Source organism: Cyprinus carpio, chromosome A23 (assembly GCF_018340385.1).
Source record: "Cyprinus carpio isolate SPL01 chromosome A23, ASM1834038v1, whole genome shotgun sequence".
In the NCBI taxonomy this organism is placed as follows: Eukaryota; Metazoa; Chordata; class Actinopteri; order Cypriniformes; family Cyprinidae; genus Cyprinus; species Cyprinus carpio.
The window spans coordinates 5,074,667-5,100,945 of NC_056594.1; the positions used below are offsets into that span (position 1 = coordinate 5,074,667).

The following is a 26,279-nucleotide window of genomic DNA, read 5'->3' on the forward strand; positions in this document are numbered from 1 at the left end:
CTCAGTCCTTTTGGTGTTCACAATCTAGTGGACTCAAAAGAGAACTTGGTACAGAGTTCCTCTCACTGTGGAACAAAGAGTTGCAGTTACGCTTCGGAGGCTTGCTACAAATATTGAATATTGATCCATGACACACTTGTATGGTATCGGCCTCTCATGTATCAGCATGTATCGTGACGCAGCGAGAATCCCAAGATCCACCAAACAAAAAACAAAAACAAAATAAAAAGTTCCTACAGGAAACAACCTAAGAAATGTAATAAACGGCTTCAGAGACAAGTGGGGCTTTCCACAATGCGCTATGTGCCTATCACAGCCCCACATCTTAACAAGTCTGATTTCTACTACAGAAAAGGCTACTATTCCATAATTCTGCAGGGTGTTGTGGACCACAAATTGATGTTTTGGGACATCAGTGTCGTGTGGCCTGGGAAGGTCCACGATGCAAGGGTGTTTGGGAACTCCTCCATCTTCCAGAAAGGTAAATCAGGCAGACTTTCCCACCATGGACAGAGGAATTTCAAGGTGTTTCTGTCCCTATATGCGCTGTAGCAGATGCTGCATACCCACTCCTACCATGGCTTCAGAAACCATTTCCTGAAACACCAGGAATTACACAAGACCAGCGTCTGTACAATCACAGACTGAGCAGAGCCGGGATGTGTGCAGAGAGAGCCTTTGGCAGGCTAAAAGCCAGATGGCGTTACTTAAGAGAAACGATCACAACATCAGCAAGATCAACAAAGTTGTGGCAGCTTGTTGTACACTTCATAATTACTGTGAGAGCAGACGTGAAATGCTGGAGTCTGACCTACTTGAAAATTTGGAAGATGAAGTGGACAGCGAAATGAGTGAAGAAGAGCCGCCAATCCCTGATCATGTCACTGCTCAAGATATTAACAACACATTTCAGACAAATTTAAAATGAAAAAGGAACATTATGTGTAAAGTTGATTCAACTTCCTTATCTTAGATAAGATGGTGACAGTTGAATGTTAAAATGTTTCTTTGTTCATGACATTTGTTTTTATTCACAATAGGATGCATTTCATTGTTTTAGTGATTATTGTTTCTTTTTCAAAGGAATTATATAATAAAAAAGACAACAGAATTTTTTTGTATCATTCCAGTTAAGTTAGTTTATTATTTATTTTTTTGAAAAATGTAACAAGGGACTTCTAAACGGAATATTTTCAACGTCTGAACATTACATCTATAAATAATATAATAATCACAAAAAAATAAAGTGCTTAGTTACTGTGTTGTGTTTGTCAATACAAAAAAAAAAAACAATTATTCACAAATCAAAACCATATCTGAAAATGTTTCAGATACTACGCTCATTAAAAAAAGAACATTCAAATGTCTTCTCTTATAAAGAAAAAAGGTTTCCGGTTTCTTATGTGCATATGGTGAAACATTTGTAATGCAGCAACAAAAACAAAAATGTTTTCAAAAACTAACATGCACTGCATGAACAACAGCAATCCAGTGAACAAGACATCGTTCAGTTGAATTTGTTGATCTCATGTAAAACTGATGAGAGTGGCACTTCGGTAGAACTTCCTGGTTACACACTGGAAATCCTGGGCTTGACTGGTGATCACGGGAGAGTGTGTGAAGTGTGGATGACTGCTCTGTTGCATAGATTGGAGCAGAGAAACGTGTTCGACCTGGTGCAGTATGGGTTGAGGCACCAATCACTTGGGCAAACATACACAACATAGCTTGGTCATGCTCCATCTGAGTCTGCCGTTCTCGCTCTCTGAGGTGTTGTTCCTTCTCAAAGAGCTCAAAGTAATGGCTTTGTTGGTCAATTATGCTACTTAGCATAGACGAGATCACATGGTTGTTCACATATACACTCGAACCGCTCTGAGAGCGTTTGAAAGGGTTAAACGAACTTCCTTTTCACCACGTCCTCAAGCTAACAGTCAAGACAGTGTACTCAGATGAACCCAGCAATGCATTGATCACGAACTGCTCTCTCCACGCGTTTCTGTTTACATTTAGTTTAGCTCTGCAAGTTACAAGTCCCCAACACATCATCTTAATCTGCGTGTTAACGGATCGCTATGTTGGTTCCTGTGGGAGTGAAGAAGATACACGCAGTTTGCATCAGCAGCACGCGGTTTCGGTCAGGTACGCATTTGTGTGTGACAGCATCGCACATCAGCCAATCACAGACGGGCATACATTCGTCAGCCAATCACAGACGGGCGTTCATTCGTCAGCCAATCACAGCGCCGCACCGCGCCGCGCCGAGCGTGATAACGCGGAGGCAGCGAACTGAGCGCCGATGCTGCGAGCAGTGTAAAACCCAGCGAGGCAGGCGGCGAGTCGGCGAGCTTACACCTGCCTTTCCGTTATATCACCTCATCAAACCGGCTGATTCCTTGAGACCTACTGTCATTCGCGTCTAACCAACATCCATGCGATTCTTCAGGCTCACCTTCAAGTGCTTTGTCGACTGCTTCTGAAACCCTCATATTCCTCGTCTGCCGGCGACACACGTCACTTATTATAAATCGGAGCTCAATCTTGTCCACATTCTGCTGAAGATCAATTTTACACAAACAACCAGACCGCGAACCCACGGGAAAGTACTGAACCACGCGAATTAAAAATAAATAAATAAATAAATAAAACGCGAGGAACCGTTATTTGTGAATTCTCGGGGCGCACGCGGCATGTCGCCAGAAGAGCACTTCTCCAGTAAGAACCACTTTATATGTTTGTTTGCTTGCTTGCATACCTATTTGATAATGAGCCGAATATCATTTGATTGGCTGCATCTTTACAGAGACCTGACATAAAATGTAATCTAAAGAATGATGTTGATCGGAATCAGACTGGTGTTTGGCGTATCTTTCCATTACACGGACTGCTCTCGAGATGATCTAGATCCGGTCTCTTCATGTATTTACCTGTATCAAGTGTCTCTCCTTCACTTTCTTCCTTACACGCGCTCTCTCTCTCACACACACACACACACACACACACACACACACACACACACACAGTCCTTCAATCCGCTCCAATCTGGATTCAGCTGCATCTCTGACATACATAAAACCGCCAGTGATGTCATAGGAGCACAGCAATCAATCAGATCATCATCATGCTGAATGAGTGCATGTTAATCCATATATATATATATATATATTATATATATATAATATGTGTATATATGTGTGTGTGTGTGTGTTATGTATGTATGTATATGTGTATATATGTGTGTGTGTGTGTGTGTACTTTAGTGTGTATGTATATGTATGTATATATATATATATATGTATATGTATATGTATATATGTGTGTATGTATATGTGTATATATGTGTGTGTGGTGTGTGTGTGTATATATATATATATATATATATAGATATATATATATATATATATATATATATATACATACACACACGCGTATACATATATATATTATGAGAACTATTTAAATCAAATATGCAAATTTGTGATATCTATACTACAAAGGTCTGGAGTTTATATGATTTCAAATTCTGCTGCTATTAAAGCAAAAGAAGATCAAGTGCTCACAAAGTCATGTCCTTCTCTCTCTCAGATGATTGCGGCACGTGTGAGGATGAATCTCAGGAGGAAGCAGAAGTCGCCCGTCCTTTGGTGTCAGAGACTGAGGGGTCCAGTACGGAGGTCGCTGAGCCCAGACTTGGCACAGGTCTGATAGACACCGGCGACCCCGCCACAGAACTGGGGCATTCGGAGCGACAAACGTGGAGCAGGCAGATGGACTTTATCATGTCCTGTGTTGGGTTTGCTGTTGGCCTTGGAAACGTCTGGAGATTTCCTTACCTCTGTTATAAGAATGGAGGAGGTGAGATGCATACAGGCACAGATATATCATATCATATCATAGCAGGTACATAGAGTGGGGTTTAAAAGTCTTGAGATTATATTGAAAATTTTAGATTTTCCTCTCTGTACTCAATTGCTGATCAATAAGTGACACTAGAAGCTGTTTCTGTCTATTTCCGTCTCTTATTGAACATGGGATACTAGCTTGTGTTCGGCCACTCTTAAATGCAATTTCCTGTTTGTTTGACCCACATAAAAATATCCACACTCAAATTCTAGCCTATAGACTACATACGAGTAATTGCAATTAATAAAAAACTTAATTGGATATACTTTCCCAGAAGACACATCAGTAAAACTGTTAGTTCTCACCATATTATCACAATTATTCACAATTATCACAATGATTATATCACACGTTATTTTTTCAGGGGCAGGAAGATAGCTGCGTACTCTATGATTTCGTACAGTTGGTGAATATCTGTAACTGACCCTTGGCTTTTCTCGAAAGATTGCCCTAATGCTGCTGTCCCTTTCCATGTTCCAATTGGAATTTATTATACGCTTAATTTGTGTTGCTTGCGGCTGTAAGATGTTGAGAAAAAACACCTGATTATAATCATTAGAGCAGCACTTTTTTCTTCTTACACAATAGTTATTTCTTCCTATCTATTGATTTAAGTTTCTCTGTGGCCCTGGTTAAAACTTTAGACTCATAACCCCTCTGTCGAAATCTGCTGGTCATGTCCTGTAACTGAATTTCACAAATACGTTTCAATCTTTGAGGTATGTTTTCAATCAGCCAAGGTGGATGAAAAGGGTGGATGTGTCCTGAAGAAGGCTGTGTCGCCGAAACACGTAGATCTACTTTTAACTAGTTGTAATGATTTAAGCCCAGTTCATTAAAGGCTTTTTATCTTACCACGTGAGTGTCTTGGAAGATTCAGAGATATAGCATTACATCACTTGGTCACCAGTGGATCCTCTGCAGTGAATGGGTGCCGCCACAATCAAACAACAAACAGCTGATAAAAACATCACAATAATCCACACCACTCCAGTCCATCTTGTGAAGCCAAAATCTGCATGTTAATAAACAAATCCATCATTAAGGCGTTTTAACTTCAAGAAAGTTTATCAAAGAAAGCAATATTATGTATAGAGTGTTAAAACATCTTAATGATGGATTTGTTTCTTTCAAACAAGTGTTTATCAGCTGTTTGGACTCCCATTCTGACGGCACCCATTCACTGCAGAGCATCCATCCAATGCTACATTTCTCTGAATCTGTTCTGATGAAGAAGCAAACCCATCTGCACCTTCGATGGCCTGAGGGTGAGCAAATATTCATTGAGGAAGGACAATGACTGTCTACTGTTCATGACCGGCGTTTATCAAAGGTTGAAGAAGTTATGCTCTGTTCTTTGTTCTCCTCTCCTTCTCTCGTAGCATTAACCATCCGTGCAGCTCTTCTGATGCATGTAGGTGGTGATGTATGCTGCTTAGAGTTATAAGCTTGCTTTGTTTTCCCTTCACCGCCAGCTGAAGCGTGTCAATAAGTCAGCATCAGTGTCATCAGACAAGAACAATGTCAGTTGTGTCTATAGAGCTGATAATAAACATTTGTTTTGTTATCCGTCTGTAAACATGATTTGAGAGGGAGACACGTCGTTCTAAACCTGAACACAAAAAATGTCTCAAGTGTTTCTTTGTCCACAAAGTGAAAGTCAATGGGATCCAGTGTTGTTTGGAGTAATAATATCTACTTGACTGTTTTGCGGAAGAAAGAAACCGGTTTGGAATGACAATACTAAAATGTAAATGATGACGGAATTTAAATTTCTGGGTGAAATATTTCTTTGAAAACTAAGATACAGACATTGTTACCCTTGTGAAAAACAAGTGTGCTTAATTGTATTGAATGGAAAGTGAAAGTCGTGACATTTGCCAAGTATGTTAACTTGCTCAAGGGCACTTCAGCCGTGGGTATTGAGGGTGGAAGAGAGCAATGTTCATTCATTCCCCACCCACCTACAACTCCTGCCAGCACCGAGACTCGAACCTGTGACCTTCGGGTTACCAACTCTCTAACCATTAGGCCACAGCTGCCCATACACTTGTACTGCACATCAAGTCAGTGTTAAAGAGAGTTCACTTTCATCGTGTTTCTTACCTCACTTAGGTAAAATTAAAAAAATTGCAAGCTCATAATGTAAAATTAAATGTTTTACTTTTTACTACATTTTAAACCACTATGTTCTAATAATCCTCTGTTGTGCTTTGATGTGTTGACTAGCTGACTAAAGCGTATTGTTTTTCAATGTTATAATTAAAGTATATGTATTTTAAATCCTACTTAAAGGGATACTCCACCCCAAAATTAAAATGTTGTCATTAATCACTTACCTCCATGTCGTTCCAAACCCGTAAAAGCTCAGTTCGTCTTCAGAACACAATTTAAGATATTTTGGATGAAAACCGTGAGGCTTGTGACTGTCCCATAGACTGCCAAGTAAATAACAGTGTCAAGGTCCGGGAAAGTATGAAAGTCATCGTCAGAATACTCCATCTGCCATCAGACGTGCAATCTGGGTTATATGAAGCGACAGGAACACTTTTTGTGAGCGAAGAAAACAAAAATAACGACTTTATTCAACAATTCCTTTGTCAACAGTCTCCTCGGTGTCTCAGACAGTCACTCACAAGCCTCCCGGTTTTCATCCAAAATATCTTAAATTGTGTTCTGAAGACAAACAGAGCTTTTACTGGTTTGGAACTACATGGGGGTAAGTGATTAATGACAAAATTTTCATTTTGGGATGGAGTAACCCTTTAAGTGAGTTGAAAATATAATACATTTTCATTTAATTGCAATTAACATGCAATCAAGTGTCCGAAAGCATTACATTCAGTTTGCACTCAAGTATACTCTTTCTGTAATAAACAATTTATAAGTCTGCTAAAGCCTTGTCATTTCCTGTGCGTTGCAGGTGTGTTTCTGATCCCCTATCTCCTGATGGTGTTCGTTGGAGGTGTTCCAGTCTTCTTCCTGGAGATCGCACTGGGTCAGTTCATGAAGCAGGGTGGGGTCGCCACATGGAACATCGCGCCTCTTTTTAAAGGTGGAGTATTAATGACAAACAGACGCATTTGCACACACCCGAGCCTTTGCCAACCTCTAGTTAAACAGATCCATACCTCGTCTTGCCTGCAAGCATCTTTATTTTTAATGGCAAAACAGAATATTGATCTGTCTGGCTTTTAATATCGCCCAGCGTGAGACGTAGCATGTATTGCAGCAGGCTGAAGAAGGACAGTATCGTTCTTTCCTCCAGGGCTTGGATTGGCATCAATGGTGATCGTGTTCTTCTGCAACACCTACTACATCATGGTTCTGGTGTGGGGCCTGTATTTTCTGGCTCACTCCTTCACTTCCCCTCTGCCGTGGGCCACGTGTGGACACGAGTGGAACACGGTCAACTGTACCACTAACTTCAGCCGCGTGTGTCTCAACCAGTCACTGTCCCCTTCCCCTGCCAATGTCTCCTCCCTCAACATCAGTGCCAGCTGTCTGGAGCACACGGGTTTGAGATCATCTGTTATGGAGTTCTGGGAGTAAGTGTCTTTGAAATGTTAAAGGGATATTCACCCCAAAATTTTAATTCTGTAATTTACTCGTCCTCATGTTGCTCTAAACCTGTGCGAATTTGTTTCTACTGTTAAGAAAAAATACTATAGAAGTCGGTGGCTGTCGTGAACTGTTTGTGTATTAACCGTCCGGAGAAGTTTTGTGTCTATCAGTGTTTTTTTAGCTGACCAATATAGCATGGTCGCTCAAACCTTTTTGCTTAATTTTGGGAATGGCAAGTTAAAGTGTTAACTCTGGTTTGTCACAATGTTTCTTTCTTGATCAGGCGTAAAGTCCTCCGTCTGTCTGGCGGTTTGGATGAAGTGGGTGACATCAACGGTTACTTGGTCTTGTGTCTGCTTGCTACATGGGTCATCGTCTACTTCTGCATCTGGAAGGGTGTTAAGTCGGCTGGAAAGGTACAAATATATGTTTGTAAAAGATGGTGGCTAGAAGAATATTATAAATAGAAATGATTACTTTTATTCAGAAAGGATGCATTAAAGCAGTGTTTCCCAACCTTTTTTCTAGCACAAGTAAGAAATCCCACGGCACACCACTAAGCACTGAAATATAGAAAGAAAGAAAAAGATAGAAATGGGGGAACATTTTTTTATATATATATATATATATATATTTTTTTTTTTTTAGAATTACACTGCGTCTTCAGAGTGTATTGTGGCTTTATATATTATCAGAAACTTGCACTTAACATTTTATGAAAATCATGCTCAAATGTTTTTTTTTTACCATCGAATGGCAGAAGTATGTGTTTTGTCCGTCATTACAACGGCCACAACTGCTGCGTTTTCATTAAAATATATTAACATAGAAAACAGTTATTGTAAATTGTAATAATATTTCACAATATAACTGTTTTCTTGTGTTTTTTTTATCAATTAAATGCAGCCTTGGTGAGCGTAAGAGACTGCTTTCAAAAACATTGTACTGACCACAAACTTTTGAATGGTACTGTAAATCATTTATTAATATATAAATATTGTAACATTGTCGTTTTCCCGTGTTGAATGTATGTTGTAATGGAAGTTATAACTCTGTAATGGGCTGTACTTATTGGAAGTTTTAAGCTAATCTAAAAGTACTCAAATCAATATTTCATGTATTCCTTTGATAAGTAGCTGTGTAATAAGTGGGATAATGTACAATCAGATGCTCATTATCTGCTTCACGTCAGGGTCCTGTTCACCCTGCCAGGGTTTATTTTGCAGTAATGATGGCTGGCAGTACATTATCCCTTACTGTACACACATCAGCCGAACCATTATGAATGTTTGTTGTGAACATGAGGAAATAGATCAAAGGCCAGAGCCCTGGCCACATAAGCTGATTATTAGCTCTCTCAGCGGATGTGTATGTGCGCCGGGTTTAGTTCGAGTGCTTGACTGTTAGAGAAAAGATTTCGAAACGTGATAATAAACTTCTGTGAATAAATCTGTGATGCTTCAGAAAGTAATACTCATTTCAGGAGCTACAGTGGTTTTACATATAGGTGGAAAAATATGAGCAGTACAGTACTGTGTCTGTATGTGTGTGTGCAGGTTGTATATTTCACCGCTGTGTTCCCATATCTGGTGCTGGTGGTCTTGTTTGTTCACGGCGTCTCACTGCCAGGAGCTGTTAATGGCATTATTTACTACCTGAAACCAGACTGGAGCAAACTCTCCGAGGCACAGGTGAGAGCATGGCTGCGTGTGTTCAGATCTATGTGGGTGATTCTATGGCCCTGTTTACACTAGTGCGTTTTTGTTTTAAAACGGTCCTCGTCTACACTTGAGTTTTCACTGTGTTTCAGAAACGTTCTCCGTCCACACTACACAACCGAAAATGCATGTCACATGACCATTCATGCAGGTACAACAATGCGCATGATGTTATTGTTTACACCGTCGTCAAGAGCGAATGTGGCCAGCCACGCCATCGTTTTCAGATGTCTTCGTTTTCAAATCTGGCAACAATGATGTGTTTTTTACTAGTATTAATTTATCTCTAAACATGCTAAAAGCTTCTGGCTGGTCAAGTAAAATATGCAAGTGCTTTCAAGAGTAAACAAACAGTTACTATTTTGAAAAAGAGTCAGGCGATGAAAGTCGTGGAAGAATGCATGCAAAATTAAAATCTAGACTTAAATCTATTTTTAGAATTTTTCTTTTCAGCATTAGATTCAACAGTAAGCAAAGATTCACCCATGTGTTGACGTTTTAAAGCCAAAACTAGAGCCGAGTGACATGGTTATATAATTCTTGTTGTCATGACGATTATGATGGCAGGTATGGATTGATGCTGCCACACAGATCTTCTTTTCTTATGCTATCGGTCTGGGGGCCCTGACCGCTCTTGGGAGCTACAACCGATTCAACAACAACTGTTACCAGTGAGCAAAATATCACACACACACAGGGATAATTTCATAATGTTTTATTTCAAATCTGTGATCATTATACCATATAAGAGCAAATTAGTGTGGACTTCAATCGATCTGCATAAAGTATCAATGGACTTAAAGACCATAAATGAATCTGAGGCTAATATGTTTAGTGCAGTTTTTTACTATATAATTTTTTTTTCATTCTAATTATGTTGTGTGTGTATATGTATGTATGTATGTGTGTGTGTGTATATATATATATATATATACATATATATATGTATATATATATATATATATATATATATATATATATGTATATGTATATATATATATATATATATATATATATATATATATATATATATATATATATATATATATATATATATATAATATATATATATGTATATGTATATGTATATGTATATATGTGTGTGTGTGTGTGTGTGTACTAAAAATTCAGTAATTTTTACTATAAATGATATTAATTTTTCACTAAACAGCCAAACAAGGTTTCAAACTTTTGGGCCACACTGTATGTGTATTGTGTTCTTTTGTCTGTAAATAAACACAGTAATGAAACAAAGGCCTCCCGGCCAAGATGTTTTTTCAGTTTTTTCTTTTTCTGTATGGCTATATAATCCCGCAGCATCCCTGTGGGACTGTTGTGCGTGTATGTTTGCATGCATGTGATCAGATCAGAGATCAGAGGTTGCATGAGTTCAGCATCCACCCAGTTTAACCCTGTGCACTGCGTGTTCTCCTACGTGCTAATCCCACAATGATTTCTCTCTCTCTCTCTCTCTCTCTGTAGGGATGCATTCATTCTGGCTCTCATAAACAGCGGCACAAGCTTCTTTGCAGGATTTGTGGTTTTCTCAGTTTTGGGGTTCATGGCGGCCGAACAAGGCGTTGACATCAGTAATGTGGCAGAAAGTGGTGAGATATGCTTCTGTCCTCATCACGCTGTCTCTTCTTTCATTCTCCTTGATTACAAGAACAAAAAGTACCATACTACTACAGTAGGATTTTGAACATGGTACTATTATGGTAAATACATGAACATGTGGATCTGGTTTTCTCTCAGGTCCTGGTTTAGCGTTTATTGCCTATCCAAAAGCCGTGTCGCTGATGCCTTTAGCCCCGCTGTGGGCGGCGCTGTTCTTTCTCATGCTTCTGGTGTTGGGATTGGACAGTCAGGTGAGGCTCCACCCACTCATTTATGACAAAGATTGGAAAGTCCTATTATAGAAAAAGTTGTATTATATCCTACTATTTTCAGTAAGTGAGCGATCAGACTGATTAAATTGTTACAGTCCATTTCAATATAGAATGTTCCAAAAGACAATTGCATAGTTATCTGAAAAGATATGATAAGATATCTTATTAAACAAAGTTATTGTCTAAACCATATCTGGAACTACTACTTCTTCACACAGCATTCTGGGCTCAAAAACAGCCGGGTGGTGCTCACAGAAATCAAACATTTCATTTATTAACTATTTTTAATTTGAACTTCAGCAAAGCAGCTTTAACTTACATACTTTTAAATAGAGTACTTAAGTAAATCGTATACTTAAAAAGATTATTAAAAGTAATATGAGATTGTTTTCAGACACTTATTTGCATGTTAAATGCAATTAGATGAAAATGTATTATAGTGTAAATTTACTAGTGCTGTCAAATATAGACTGTATCAACGGCAACAACAAACAAACGTTACTGCGCATGTGCGCTTTTGTGACCCTAACTTAACTTCTGGTAGACTTCCAAATAGAATCAATAACAACAGTTAAGTAGTCTCTCTAGAGTAGATTATTTTTGATAAGAAGCAAAATATGTTTGCTGTGTAAATCGAGAAGCACCCGGCTGCAGCCTGCAGATCGAGGCGGGGCTGCATCTGGGGCGGGGCTGCACGTGTAGCCCCGCCCCATACCTACTCTGATTGGTTTGATTGTCTTTAATAGACATGCATGATAGGAAATGTGTGCGTAGGTGCTGTAGGATGGAGTATGTTGTTTAAAAAGCTAAAAACGCTGTGCAGATTTATTAAGCCTTAATTATAATGTACAGAAGAAAAAAAAATAACATTACATAACACGCAATGTCCCTGAAATGTTTGTTTTGTTAAATTAAACTGATCTTTAGGCAAACAGACTAACAACCCAGTACATTAAGTAAATGAATTGGGTTGATTATCCACAGTGGGAGGATCAGGCCTTCAGATAGAATGAATTATGAATTAAATAATTTTTGTAAATTTTATTATTTCATATCATCAGAGTATGAGAAAGGAAATGAAAAGGATGTATCATTATTGTTTTAATTTAAATAGCATGACAAGACAATTATTGTTACATATAATTAGCAGTTGATAAATGGCACCGCAATAGGCTAATGTGTCTGCTGTGTGCCATTTCAATTTTTATGAAACTTTAATTTTCTTTACTACATTGCATAGCATAGACTTTTCCTCCCCTTTATTTCAGGAAAATATGCTACTCCTCATTATTTTAAAGTGAAGAAATCGAGAAACTTTTATTTCTATCGGCCAGTGATGATTCTGAAAGGACATAGCTGTAATCTGTTGTGCAATTGCATGCACATCATGCTCTTATTTTAGTGCAGTTGTCTCACAGCCACTGTGGTCAAATATTGAGATAAACTTTATAAAGTATCATCTATTTATATTAAATTAATATATTAAAATTGGTATCTCATATCTGCTCATATCTGCTTGTCTGTGAATAGAATGCTTTATTAATAATTTGTTTACTGAGTTTGGTCTTTTTAAAACACAGTTTTAATGCATTAAGCCACATACTTTCACGTTAAGCGCTTTAGAATGTCCCAGTGATTCGTTTGTGAATTCGACTGGTCCAGAAGATTAAACTTGCAGCAGCTAACATCTCGTGATTCAATAAATCAGACATAGTCAGTCAAGTTAACAATAAACAACTGTGCATTATAATGAAGGCTTTGTAAAACTGCACAGCGTTTTTAGCTTTTTAAACAGCATACTCTGTCCTACACAGACTGTATAAAAGGTCTTACATGATAGGAAATGTGTGCATAGTTGATGTACGTATGAAAGACGATCGAACCAATCAGAGTAGGTATGGGGCAGGGCTACACGTGCAGCCCAGCCTCGATCTGCAGGCTGCAGCCGGGTGTACTTGTGTAAATCAGATTTACTGAAAATGCAAATTCATTCTCTGCCAGCAGGAGGTGCTTTAAAGCGGCAGAAACAGAGGTTTCCCCAGAAACTGCTGTACATAAAGCAGCGCTGAGCTCATATATATATTCACAGTACACAGACATATATTATTTAAACACAAACTTTTATTTTGGATATGATAATCTTATCCAAAATAAAAGTTTGTGTTTAAATAATATATGTCTGTGTACTGTGAATATTTATTTATATATATGGGGAAATAAATGGATGCATTGCAAATCGAGAAATGATTCAGCATCGATTCTGAAATTTTCTGAATGCATCGCGATTCTTTCTTGAATTGATTCTGAGCTTAGTTTTGAACAGCATATAGCACTGCATGCTTTAGAAACAGCCGTACTCTGCTTGTTTCCAAATCCTTACACACACTTGAACCTAAAATAATAATTCATAAAATTCGAAAAGTTTGAAGCAAATTACAAAGGTGTTCACAGTGGGCTGTTTACATTAATCTCGCGTCATAAAAGCATTTTGCATCGATTTATCATCCCAGCCCTAAATTATTTATATATATATGTGTATGTATGTATATATGTATGTATATATGTATATATATATATATATGTGTATATATGTATATGTATATATAATATAATTTTTCGTGTTAAAATTGTGTATATTAGCCAGCAACAGTACAGCATCTTACCAACCTCTTGCAGTTTAATCACTGTCAGTGTGACGCATGAGTACATATAGCATCCATTTAAAAATAGCACAGGAGTGCAAGACATGTGACGTGTAAACGGCACCTTAAGTGTTCACACAATGCCTTAGATTATCCACAGAGCTCTTAGATTAGCAACAATGTTTGACAAGGTCACACACATTCAGATGTCCTTGTTGCCCACATATTTCTCGGTTAGATCATCAGCTTCCTTTTAAACAAGACTCATATTTCTCTCTTTCTCTCTCAGTTTGTTGGTGTTGAAGGCTTTATTACTGGAATAATGGACATGCTGCCCCCAAAGTCATTCCTCGGCTCTCAGCGTCGTGAAGTTGTTGTCGCAATATGCTGCTTTACCTGTTTTACTATTGATCTTTCCATGGTCACACAGGTACGTCTGAGGCTGACGGTGGAGTATATCATACAGTAGAGTTCATATCAGTTTCCTGATTGTGTTTTTGGTTTCGTTCTCTCTCTGTACAGGGAGGGATGTATGTGTTCCAGCTGTTTGATTATTACTCGGCCAGTGGGATTACTCTTCTTTGGCAGGCCTTCTGGGAGTGTGTGGTGGTGGCCTGGGTGTATGGTAAAAATCTGTAGCCATGCAAACACCGGGACCATGATTTTGCCAAGTAGGATGTGTTCCTGGATCAACAACAACATTCCTAACAAACATAATCCTAACAAAAATTCAACCCTGCTTAAAAGACCAGCTGGAATATCCATGATGGTCCAGACTGGTTTATGATGGTTTAGCCTGTGGAACAGTGAAGCTGACTTGACAGAAGAAGTCTTGCTTGGTTAAACTAGCCAGGAAACCCAAACCTGACCCTAAAATTTTGATTGGTTTACAGCAGGGTTTCTAAAATGGGGGTTAATGAGGAAAATGCAGAAGGTTCATGAGTTGTCGAAAATGTGATAATTACTTAAAGAGCAAGTCATGTGGTATTTTAAAGTGTCCTAATATTGTGTAGGAGTTCCCTAAAACAGGTTTAAATGCATCTAAGGTCAGAAAACATTGTAATTTTCAGCTGGTCAGCTGGATAAGCCTGTTGTGATTGGCACAGAGAGGGGTCCTTGAGCCAGTCAGTCAGCCAGCGCTACAATTGACAAAGCACCTTTACATACAACAGTAATATAGTGTTTCAATCCGTTCTTATAATAACGACATAAAAGAAATACACAATTTACAAGCATAGATAAAATAAACAGTAGTATTCAGGTAGAGAAATTTAGTAATTAAGTGTAAAATAACAGCATAGTGTTCACTATATAAATTAAATTTAGATTAATCTTTGTTATAGATGTTTTGTTGTTTGATTAACATAGTGACATATTCAGCAGCATGCTATTATAGGCGGCTGACCCTTTAAATTCAACTGCACGGATCCAGTATAATGATACACATCCGATTTCTTCCTCAGCTGTTTAAGTTCATTTAAAACATAACTGACTGGGTTTACGAGAATGATCGTCGAGACGGGTACTATTGACATAATTCTGTGTGCATGTGTCTGTTCAAACATGAGGAGATGCGAAAGATGAATCAACTCGGTGTTCAAGCCCCGTCTGAAACATGTGTGTTTGTGTGTGTGTCTGTGTGTGTGTGTGTGTGTGTGTGTGTGTGTGTGTGTGTGTGTGTGTGTGTGTGTGTGTGTGTGTCTTTGCGCGTGCTCTGCACGTGTGTGGCAGAATTGAAGAGATGTAGCTTGTGCACGAGCTTCAGGTGTGAGTCAGACAGCAAGACGAAACGGCAAAGAGTTGTTTTCTGCAACTTATTGCACTTAACTCTTTTTAACGTCAAGCAATTCTCTGCTATATGCGTTGAACTAAAACTTTGACCTTTTGAAATGTTTTGATTTAAGTAGCCTATTATTAAAATGATTCAGATATTGCACGCCTTTGTGATATGCATATTGTGATATTTACATTTGCGATATTTCGATAATTTCTATGTATCGTGCAGCCCTAGCTGTGAGTCAGAAGTGCCAGAATGTCCTTGCAAAGTCTGAACTGCCCAACTTTATAGAAACAGCCGTTGTGCCACAGACACATTGCAGGCTGCTGATTCAGGAAACAGTCCTCATCCTCCATAAAATGCAGAGCACACATCTGAATATTTGGGTTGGACTGTTCTGGAACAGTGTTGAAATACAACTTAGGACACGACTAGAAATCAGTGGTTCTTTTGGAAGGCCAAACAAAGTATTTTCACTTTCACAATGAAACAGTGTCTTCACAACAGAGAGAATAAAAGTTACTTCTTTCTTTTCATGAACATTTGGGAGGTGTTATGCAAATCTTTCCACATACTGACGTAGAGATGTGGGGGCGTGTTAGAACGAGCCGTTTTAGGGGGGCGTGGACGAGTCTTAAATTTTATAAAGAATATATCTTTGGATTTGAGACTTTAGTCTTTACAACTTTACAGATCTTCTTTATGCACCAAGAGCTTGTAACACTCCAAAGAGAAAAGAAAAATTGAAATGGAATCATATGACCCCTTTAATCAGAGCGCAGAACAGCTGTATCACAGGCGCACCAGCCTAACCTCTCCCGCTCGACACATTTTTAGGAATTAGTGGGTTCACAGTGAATTATCAGAACTACTTCAGTAAGACAGTAATATCGTGCTTTACCAGGAAACCTAAAGCTGCACTAGGTATACATCACACATTAGCACAAAAACTGTTTATTTTGAGCACTCATTTGAAAATGTACACATAACGTATCAATTGTACTTACAGGTTGTGGTTCGGAGAGCTTGTTAATCCAAATTAGTAAAGAAGATTAGAGGATTATGCAAATGTGTTACCCAGTGACGTATACCAGTAACAGGCAAAATTTGACTCTTTCTTTTGAGAGTCAATATTTTATTTATCATGCACTTTTTGGATTAACAACTATGCAGATTGTTTTCATTTAAGGATAGCTGCGTTATAAACTGCAAATGAGATATTTTTCAAAAAACCATATGACCTGCTCTTTAGATCAAATGTAACTTACTTTACATTTAGAGTCACTTTTTTGGGCAGAAATTTGCAGCATTTGACCTGTTAAAAGCCTGAGGGTTTGCCCGTTTGAAAGTGAAGAATTTAAGACATAAATATTTGTAAATAGAGTTTCTTGTAAAGACTGAACCCAAGTGTGAACCCTTAAAAATATTTCATAGCTGCCAAGTCTTTGTGTCAGGATGTTTCAGCACTAGCAGTATGAGACATTTTCATATGAAATTAATTGACATATCACAGTTCAAATTGCAATTACAGTATATGACAAAATAATACATTTTAGTATTGGGAATACCATAAGGTTTTTTTTTTTTTTTATATATATATATATATATGTTGAATTTTTCATATTTTGTTTTAATTTTTGTATTTTCTGTTTTCACTTGAATTTTAGGTACAATTTTAGTAATTTCGTTTTGTGTTTTGACTATAGATTTTTTATTAATTTTACATTTTTGTTTTAGTTATTTTAGTACATCGTTAAACTAAATGAAAATTAGAAAAGTTGCTTTGGCAACTAGATTAAAAAAGCTAATTAATAAAAAGTCAATTAACATTTATTTCATGTAACATTTTTTTACGGTTTTATTTTTAGTTGACTACAATAACCTTGCTGCGAACATGCAAATATATGTCCAATTACTGAAATACTAACTTAAAATCTCACACTCAAGGCATACTTGATGTAAAAATTTACATTGAATGTGTTCGGCTTCCAAAAAGGTTTGGGAACCCCTGGTTTATGTTAATGTTCTCCCATGCCAACAAGGATACAGATCCAGGAACATGTCATATCTGGGGAAATCATGGTGAGCATGCAGATACACAGAGTCTTTGTGTTTGCCCAGAAACCGCTCACTCTCTGTCTCTGACTCTCTCTGAAGGTGCTGACCGCTTCATGGACGATGTGGCCTGTATGATCGGCTATCGTCCGCTGCCGTATATGAAGTGGTGCTGGTCTTATGTCACTCCGGTAGTATGCATGGTGGGTTCTTCCATGTAATAATGGATCAGCATGCGGTTTCACATTCTTGAGAGGGTATTACAGGGGTGTTTGTGTGTTTCACAGGGTGTTTTCATGTTTCATGTGGTCAACTACAAGCGATTAGTGTATAATGCGGTGTATGTGTACCCGTGGTGGGGTGAGGTGCTGGGCTGGTTTCTCGCACTCTCATCCATGCTTTGCATTCCTCTCACCGTCCTCTACAAACTGCTGCACTGCAAAGGCTCCCTCAGAGAGGTACAACTGTCATGTGTGTGTGTGTGTGTGTGTGTTTTGCTACTTTGCTCATTATGCAAAAAAAATAGTATATCAAGCTGAAATCTGCTCATTATTTGATGTAGTTTTAATGGTAAGTAAAGTAGTAAACTTTTATTTTGATTATTTTAGTTTTGTTTACAGATAATAACTCATTTGACGCCAGAAGACTTCTAGTTACTCACTGATAGTTGCATGAATCTCTGGTCTGTTGTTGTAGGCAGTGATGTTCAGTTTGTGTGACTCTGTGTTTCTCTGTGTTCAGCGTTGGCAGCATCTGACGACACCTGTCTGGGGTCGACATCACCTTGAGTTCCTTCCACCTGAGAATGAAGCCAGACTTCTACCAAAGGCAGAAGAGAATAAAAACACTCTGTTATATGAAAGTGTCATTTAATATCCTGGCCAGCACTGGAAAATTATCAGATACAGACAACACTGCACACACACACAGCAGTGTTCACTCCGTCATGATCAAGAGAATCATTCAAGTCAAATTCATACTACACAGCAGAGCATCTATATGCCATTAGCATACACCGAGTCATCCCACTAAATCACTTCAGCCACAGCAGAGCCTGTGCATCTCAGCTGTCATGCAGTAATAATGCTGATCTGCTCTCAGTGTAATCATATTTCAGAAGAAGGCCTCAGGCGCACAAGACAAGCTCATCACGCAGGCTTGTGTTTGAGTGACCGTTATCTGGCAGTGTGCTGATGTTGTTCAGTATTATGTCTTTGTGTTTGTTACATTGCACTGAGATCTCACAGCAGTGTTGTGGAGCAGAGAGTGGGTCAATTATTTAATTATTAAACCCATTTTCAGACCAAAATTACATTGTGTGCATTTATTTGACTTGGTAAAACCATTATGCAAATCATCAAATAATTTTCTAAATATTTAAGAATGTTTTTCAAATACAGAACTTTGTAAATTTATTTATATCTTCATTCATTTAAATATTCAGTGTAAAGATGAGAAGAGTTATATGCATTACTGTTCCAAGTCCGGGGGTGGTAAGATTTTTTAAATGTTTCTGAAAGAAGTCTCTTATTCTCACTGAGGCTGCATTTATTTGATCTAAAATTAGTAATATTGTGAAAAATTATTACTATTTAAAATAACTTGTTTTCTAATGTTAATATATTTTAAGATGTAATTTGTCTCTGTGATCAAAGCTGTATTTTCAGCATCATTACTCCAGTTTTCAGTGTCACACGATCCTTTAGAAATCATTCTAATATGCTGATTTGATGCTCAAGAAACATTTATGATTATAAATCAATGTTGAAGACAGTTGTGCTGCTTCATATTTTATTTGTGGAAACCGTGGTACATTTTTTTAAATAGCTCAAACGTACAGCACTTATTTTGAAAAATATTTTTGTTACATTTTACAAATCATTATAGTCACTTCTGATCAATTAAATGCATCCTTGCTGAATAAAAGTATTAAACTTTTTTATAATACATAATATTAAAAAAATGAGTGTCACAGTGTACTATGTGATTTTAATCACCTGTAACCAGGATCTTCCACATTCATTTGTAATTATTAATGTGTTGTACCTGTGTTCTAGATTAATCTATTTTAATACTCTCAGATGATTTACAGTAAAGTTCTGGACATGACTGGACATTTTCTTATCCAGGACAGAGTCAGCTGACACCTGCTGGTCACATCCTCGTAAGGAAGGCCATTTCCTGTAACAGAGCAACAGTTCATGAATGTGAGGGAAACTAATAACAAGGTCTCAGCGTGTCATAATAACATATGTGTGTGATATCGAGAAAAATATAAAGACTAAGAGATATATTACCATATTGTTCTATCATTTTCTCCATAAACTTGTCCTCACAACCTTGTGACATCCAACAAAAACAGAACTGTGATAGGCCTATATAAACTCAGAATTCAGGGAAAATAAAAAATGACCGAATTGCCAGAAATAAACTCAGAACTTCAAAACTAAAGTCAGAAATCTGAGTTTAAATCTCACAATTCCGACAAAAGGTTGCGAGTTTGATGCGGGGCTGTAATGCTGGAATTTCTCGAGGTCTGGAATGGGATTAGTGTTTTTAACAAGTGGTCTAATGAGGGTTTAACAAGTCAGTCTTTTTCTGACCTTCTTTGTGAGGTCAGTATTGTTACACTTACTGTAGCCTACTGTTTTTAAAATTAATCTGAAGAGTTTCAGAGTTACACAGTTTGAATGAGCAAACAACGTCAGATCATTTTAAACCTGCTTTTTATTCATTTGCACAGCATAAATGTCTAATATACATTATTATCATAGTTCACTGTGTTCCAAGCCTTAGAAATAGCAGAGTGTAATAATAAACACATACACACATTAACCCACCAAACACATCGTGACACCCTGTTACACAAATATTGATATTAAATGTACAATTTAATTGGTATTTATTTATATAATTAATTTCAATGAATTTATAGAGAAACACAATAGATAAAATATCTCTTTTTTTTAAAAAAAAAATTACCATATTGTGGTTGATCTTTCAGGTTAACAACAATGTCCAAATCAAACAGATACTAAATTTCAACCTTCGCATCGGGGTTTATTCTGAGATAACAACCGGCTGGATGTACATTATCCCGCTTTTACATGGATAAAAAGATTTGTTTTTACCATATATGTTGAATTAATGCTGAAGTCTTCCACTGTAACGGTGGTTAAGTGTTTTCATGCCGCCAGACAGTCAACGATAGCGGAGTGACTTGTTAAACATATTAATAGTACTAGAAATAGTTTAACACAGCTGTCAGTTGCTTTGACAGATAAAGTGTTTGAGACATCTCATCTTACAGTTATGTGCTTATCTGTAAATTTTAGAAAGTCATGCAGGTATTTCCATTTTGCATAAAGGCTCATCCTGACAGCAGTCTCCGATAATTTCACAGACTTCACCGAAGGAGCACTGGCGTGAACATGTGCCTCAAACAAACTGCACAACAGAATGCAATTATTCTGACTAAAATATACTATTTGCTATGTTAAATATATATTTTATTAGATGCTACAAAAAAACTTTTTTCTCATAAAAAGGTGTGTCCGTAAATCTTGCGTCAACTCTGTTACCGCACCACTTTGTCTTTAAATTGGTGGAATTATATCCCACAACTATGTAAGATACAGGAAGTGATGTCACTTTCCCTCACTGTTAAGATCTGAAGCACTGTAAACTCTATGTGCTCTCAATGAGAAAATATTTATATCTAAAAAGTTCTTACACCAAGAGTTTTTTTTTTATAAAGTGTCAAATCTGTTACCACAAAATCAAAAGCAAAACAGATTTTTCATTGGTCACACTTTGTGTTATTTAAAACTCTTTTAATCATGATTTCAGTAGTACCATGTGCTCTTAGCATTTATGATAGCAAGTGGAGTTTTTGGCAAAAAAATTAAGAAAACTGTCAATTCTGTTACAGTCAAACTAACAATGCTGACAATGTGGTAACAGAATGCTACCACCCAATCACAGCCACACTGATTATCACAACAACACAAACAACTCGACTACAAGAGCTTCAGATGAGAAAAGCTATAAAAGAATGGAAAGACGGTCTCAGTGAAGGTGCTTGTGAACGTGTGCAGGTTACTGTTAGATACAGGATCAGAGAAAGACACTGTTCCTCCGTCAAAGTCCAGCTGAACTCTCACCCGCTCCAGCTTTTGTACGACAGGAAAACCAGACGCTTCAAACAGTCTGTGCTGCACACTCCACACACCGCTGTCAAAGAAATCATACCCCTTCCTCTGGTTTGATGCCGTAGTTATTCCAAGGCCCCAGGACGAGCTCTCTTTGACGTCCACATCCCAGCAGTGTGTTCCTGAGTTAAACCCCTCTGAACCCAGAACACAGGAGTGCTCATCGAATCTCTCTGGATTATTAGGAAGCGCCTGACTGCTGGCGCTCCACATCAGACTGGTCAGATCCTCAGACAAGAGGAGATCTGGATGAGCAGTGTTTGGATCCAGAATCACAGGAGCTGATGAGACACAATCAACAGCTGCTGCTATTCTGATATTCATATAATGATCATATCTTGGACATTGGAGTCACTTTTTTAAAGACTCACTGTTTTGGACAACGTCTTGCATCTTCTTCCAGGCTCTGAAGGGCAGGTTGCCCAGGTAACGTGCCACATTAATCAAAGCTCCCGAAGCCAGCTGTGGATCCGGCCCTAAGCTCTGGACTCTGGAAGAACATTCAGGAGTCAGAAATGCAGTGGCTTTGTGACGTGTTCAGAGACACGGGGGACGAGAACAGATCACTCACCTTTCCATCGCATCTGGAAAGTTCTGGAAAACAAACAGAAAATGTATCATCTCCTCCGATAATCAATAACTGAATCAGTGATCAAGTGATGAATACAATTTTCTGAAATTAGACCTTTAGAAACAAAACTTGATTGGCATTCATCATCTTCTCCAAGTCTCTGATTGTGTTTGAAAGAACTGAGATGTGTCTGTTGATCTCCTCAAACTTCTCCTGCATCATCTGATTCTTCCGTTTCTTTTCCTCCGTCAGCGAGGTGATTGCAATCTCTTCTTCATCTCTGAGAAACTGATGAAGCTTCTCAAACTCCAGTTTAATCTGACGTTCAGTGTGCTCCGCCTGACACTGAAATGAAATCACATTCACTTTACAATCAATTTACATCCAAGTGTGAACAAGTGTGCATTGTCTTAAATGTACACTTGTAATGTACTTCAAATCGTACAAATGTTTTTTTTTTTTTTTATTGTACATACGTATAATATTATTGAAATAATGTGTATTATAATGTCTAAAAATAATGTCTAAAAAAAAGCCTAAAAATTTTAATAATGTCAAAATAGTTTTACTTTGAAGTACATTTTAAATCATTATAATTTAATAATCTTTTGTCATGCTTTTTAAAGAAGTAAACTCATTTTGAGGTGTTGACTAACATACCTAAGCACATGTAGAGTTTAAAAACATTTATTTGAAAAGATTACATTCTGTTCACACTTAGGTATATTCTTTATTCTAATGCATAGCATTCTAAAGAATTATATTTATTTATTCTAATATATTCTAAATTGTCCTTAAGTATAAATTTAAAGTTGAAAGTTCATGACCATGGGGTTAACGAACAAAAAGCAGTATGCTGTTTGTCATTTACCAGAAATATACAGTAAATCAGGAATTACTGTAAATGGAATCGGCTAAATTAAATACTACAAATCATAACTGTGTATAGATATCCTGCACCTGTAATGAAAATGTATTTGACTCTCGCTGTGTATCCTCACCTGGATGTGTTGAAATATTTTCACACACTCTTCTTTAATTTTCTCTCCGTGTTTAAGTTTTTCTTGTAAGGACTTCAGCTCTTCCTAGAATTACATAAATACAATATATCAAGAGAATACAGCGATGTGTGGAGAACTGCTGAGTGCATGAACGTGATGATATCTGTGCTGCACTATTTTGTTTTTTATTGAAAGAAGACACATTTGTCCTACCTTATGAGATGAAACTACTTCACTGATGGGTCTGAATGTGTGATTGACGTGTCTTTGTGAATCTCTGCACACTAAACACACAGGCTGTTTGTCCTCCAGACAGAAGAGTTTGAGTTTTTCACCATGCAAACTGCAGACCTCCTCATTTCTCTCCTTCTTCAGCAATGACTCGCACAAGTTTTTCAACACAAGATTACACGGAGGATCATCCCTTGAGGATCTTCTCCTGCAGACAGGACACTCCCTAGTGCTCTTGGTTGCCCAGAACTGTTGAAGACACTCTTTACAGAAACTGTGACTACATGACAGAAGAACAGGAGCCTTGAAGATCTCACAGCAAATCGGACAAGAAATTTCCTTTGCAGAGAGTGAATCCATTTTCACTGTTTGAGAGCTCCAGCAAACTACTTTTCACGTTCACTTTCTGAAGGGTTTCAAAAACACCCAGGAGAACCACACAAATGCTGCAGTCTATTACGAAACATACAGGCCTTTTAAAAGTGTTTCTCTTCTTCTCCTCTGATTGCTGATGGTGTTATGCTTTTATCGAGACATTGATAAAAGACAATCTGAGATGTCTGTGGAAGTTCTGTGAGAGAGTCACCTTTGAGTGTTAAAAGCAAAGTCCGACAACATTATCAGAATTTCTTCCCCGTGACGTGGCTTGACTTTCTCGATGTTTTGAAGCATGAAGTCAGGGCGGGACATGTGGAGCCAACAGAGTTTCACTTTCGTTGCAGCCCGACAGAACCGCTTTTGACAGGAGCCACAGTTGTTGTATTAAAAATGGAGTCTAAATACCCTTTTTCAGTGCTTTAAGTGGGAAAAATAAGTGTTTTATTATTAAATAAGTACTTTAATAATTCACAATGTATGTAGCTATTATATATAGGCTATATATATATATATATATATATATATATATATATATATATATATATATATATATATAGCCTATATATAATAGCTACATACATTGTATATATATCAAGATTTGTTATAATATATGCTTCAGTGCGGGATATAATATTTGTGAGATTAATACATGCTATATGTTTAAAGTAGGCTATACTAAATTCGCGACAATATAACCCCGACAAACCACATCGTATATTGATTTAAATAAGCAAAAGGTCCAGATCATTATTGCAGTGGTTAAAATGTTTCTGGTATATGTTTGAAAACATTGTTTTAAGTCCCCTAATGCAGTGATTAGCTTTTCATTTATCAAACAACCATGTGACGTTCCCACATATTCCAGGATGACAACGCCACGATTGTGAAAGAGTGATTCAGCGTATGCACTCTAAAAAGAAAGAAAAAGGGGTAAAAATAGGGCTCTATGTAGTTTTAGTTGAATTATTTTTTATTTTTTTTAACAGATGCATAAGGTTGTTGAAACAATGCACACCACAATCAAAGCTAAAGGTGGTCCAAATTCATTTCTGTGTATAATCAGAGAATATGTGTGTGTGTGTGTATAGAGAAAGAAAGAGAGTATATACTATTTAAAGGGGGCATAACACACACAGTTTCACCCAATCTCATGTTAATCTTGAGTACCTATCGATTAGAACTGCATCATTCATATCTCCAAAAAGTCTTTCGTTTTATCAAATTTATAAAAGAAAGATACAGCTTTACTATTCTCTCCGGAAACAGTCGAGCTCCTGGAGGCGCGCCGTGGGCGGAGCTTAAGAGTGACGAGCACTTGAGCGCTGAAGGGCTAAAGAGAGTTTCCAGCAACGCAGCTCTTACGTTGGTGTGGCTCAGTGGTTACTTCTGATTTATCGACAAAATCACCTTCTCATGGCCGCCGGGAAACCGGAGACCAGAGATCGAACCTCGGGCACTGTCCAACGTTTTCTTGTTTGACGCCATGAGGTCTTGTTCTTTTGTCAGTCAGTGAATTTTAATCATCTAACAGACGATAAGAGTTCGGTATCAAACTTAAATCTCAGTATGTCTTCACTTCTTGCATTTTTAATTAATCAATTCAAATTAAGATATAAGACAAGCGTTATTTTAATTGCTATAAACTAATAAGATTCTATTGTTATTTCTACCTATATTTATGTAAAGCAATACAAATTAAATAGATTTAATTCAATAGTTTCACTCCTCGTTGTTGTAGCACCCAGGCATGAGCAGCAGATGGAGCTCAGAGATAATTTTTGACACTCTAAACATCTGTATATCACGAACACTCACACAATCATACCTTTAATGAATGGCTAGCTTGAATTTTTTTCTAAATTTCCCACATTTATTTATAAAACATCTTACTTCCAGGCTATTTATACCGCTTCATTTATAAGTTATTAATTCATCTTGGAGTTGCCTTATGGCAAGAATTAATTTCTACTAATTTCCTTGTTATTCTGAGAAAATATATATATATAGCACTATGGGAAATCAAAGGGTAAGCCTTATAGACAATAATGTGCTGTTTTTAAGTCACATGATATTTGAATGTCCGTCCTAAACTCTTCCCACTGTCACCCTCACACGCAAGAAGTTTTGTTGAAGTATTAACCTCATTTCTATATCTCTTCTCAAGGGGGATTTTTTTGCAGTATCTTTGTTAAGTGAATTAAATGTTTTTATTCACAATTTAACTTCGTGGAACAGAAGTTTTACTGTAAATTTATATATATATATATATATATATATATATATATATATATATATATATATATATATATATATATATATTATAGCCACAATAAAATGGT

The 26,279-nt window shown here is 37.3% G+C and overlaps 2 protein-coding genes across 3 annotated transcripts; one reads left to right on the top strand and one right to left on the bottom strand.

Moving 5' to 3' along the window:
- The first annotated feature begins 2,254 nt into the window (after nucleotides 1-2,254).
- Nucleotides 2,255-18,860, top strand: LOC109096652 (sodium- and chloride-dependent creatine transporter 1-like). 2 transcript variants are annotated; one of them, XM_042712724.1, is made up of 14 exons: nucleotides 2,256-2,715; nucleotides 3,586-3,855; nucleotides 6,827-6,958; nucleotides 7,172-7,451; nucleotides 7,751-7,883; nucleotides 9,024-9,158; nucleotides 9,753-9,856; nucleotides 10,668-10,792; nucleotides 10,941-11,053; nucleotides 14,006-14,146; nucleotides 14,239-14,341; nucleotides 17,651-17,751; nucleotides 17,836-18,006; nucleotides 18,290-18,860. In XM_042712724.1, the coding sequence occupies exons 1-14, from the start codon at nucleotides 2,691-2,693 to the stop codon at nucleotides 18,419-18,421; spliced, it is 1,965 nt and encodes a 654-aa protein (XP_042568658.1). In that variant the 5' UTR covers nucleotides 2,256-2,690; the 3' UTR covers nucleotides 18,422-18,860. The 2 variants fall into 2 exon arrangements, with proteins under 2 accessions (XP_042568659.1, XP_042568658.1); XM_042712725.1 differs by lacking the exon at nucleotides 17,836-18,006 and having other exon boundaries at nucleotides 2,255-2,715.
- A 1,397-nt stretch (nucleotides 18,861-20,257) lies between these two features.
- Nucleotides 20,258-24,362, bottom strand: LOC109096651 (zinc-binding protein A33-like). The gene is made up of 6 exons (XM_019110277.2): nucleotides 23,545-24,362; nucleotides 23,332-23,415; nucleotides 22,445-22,675; nucleotides 22,331-22,353; nucleotides 22,131-22,249; nucleotides 20,258-22,040 (listed from the first exon to the last, which is right to left on the bottom strand). Exons 1-6 carry the CDS (start codon nucleotides 23,920-23,922, stop codon nucleotides 21,568-21,570), a joined length of 1,308 nt encoding a protein of 435 aa, XP_018965822.1. The 5' UTR covers nucleotides 23,923-24,362; the 3' UTR covers nucleotides 20,258-21,567.
- Nucleotides 24,363-26,279: the final 1,917 nt, after the last annotated feature.

Coding starts and splice junctions, on each gene's coding strand:
- LOC109096652 (XM_042712724.1), top strand. CDS start 2,691: ATGTCGCCAGAAGAGCACTTCTCCA. Junction 3,856..6,826: donor CTGTTATAAGAATGGAGGAG/GTGAGATGCATA, acceptor TGTGCGTTGCAG/GTGTGTTTCTGATCCCCTAT. Junction 10,793..10,940: donor CAGTAATGTGGCAGAAAGTG/GTGAGATATGCT, acceptor GTTTTCTCTCAG/GTCCTGGTTTAGCGTTTATT.
- LOC109096651 (XM_019110277.2), bottom strand. CDS start 23,922: ATGGATTCACTCTCTGCAAAGGAAATTTCTTGTCCGATTTGCTGTGAG. Junction 22,354..22,444: donor ATCAAGTTTTGTTTCTAAAG/GTCTAATTTCAG, acceptor TTTGTTTTCCAG/AACTTTCCAGATGCGATGGA. Junction 22,041..22,130: donor GCAAGACGTTGTCCAAAACA/GTGAGTCTTTAA, acceptor GTGTCTCATCAG/CTCCTGTGATTCTGGATCCA.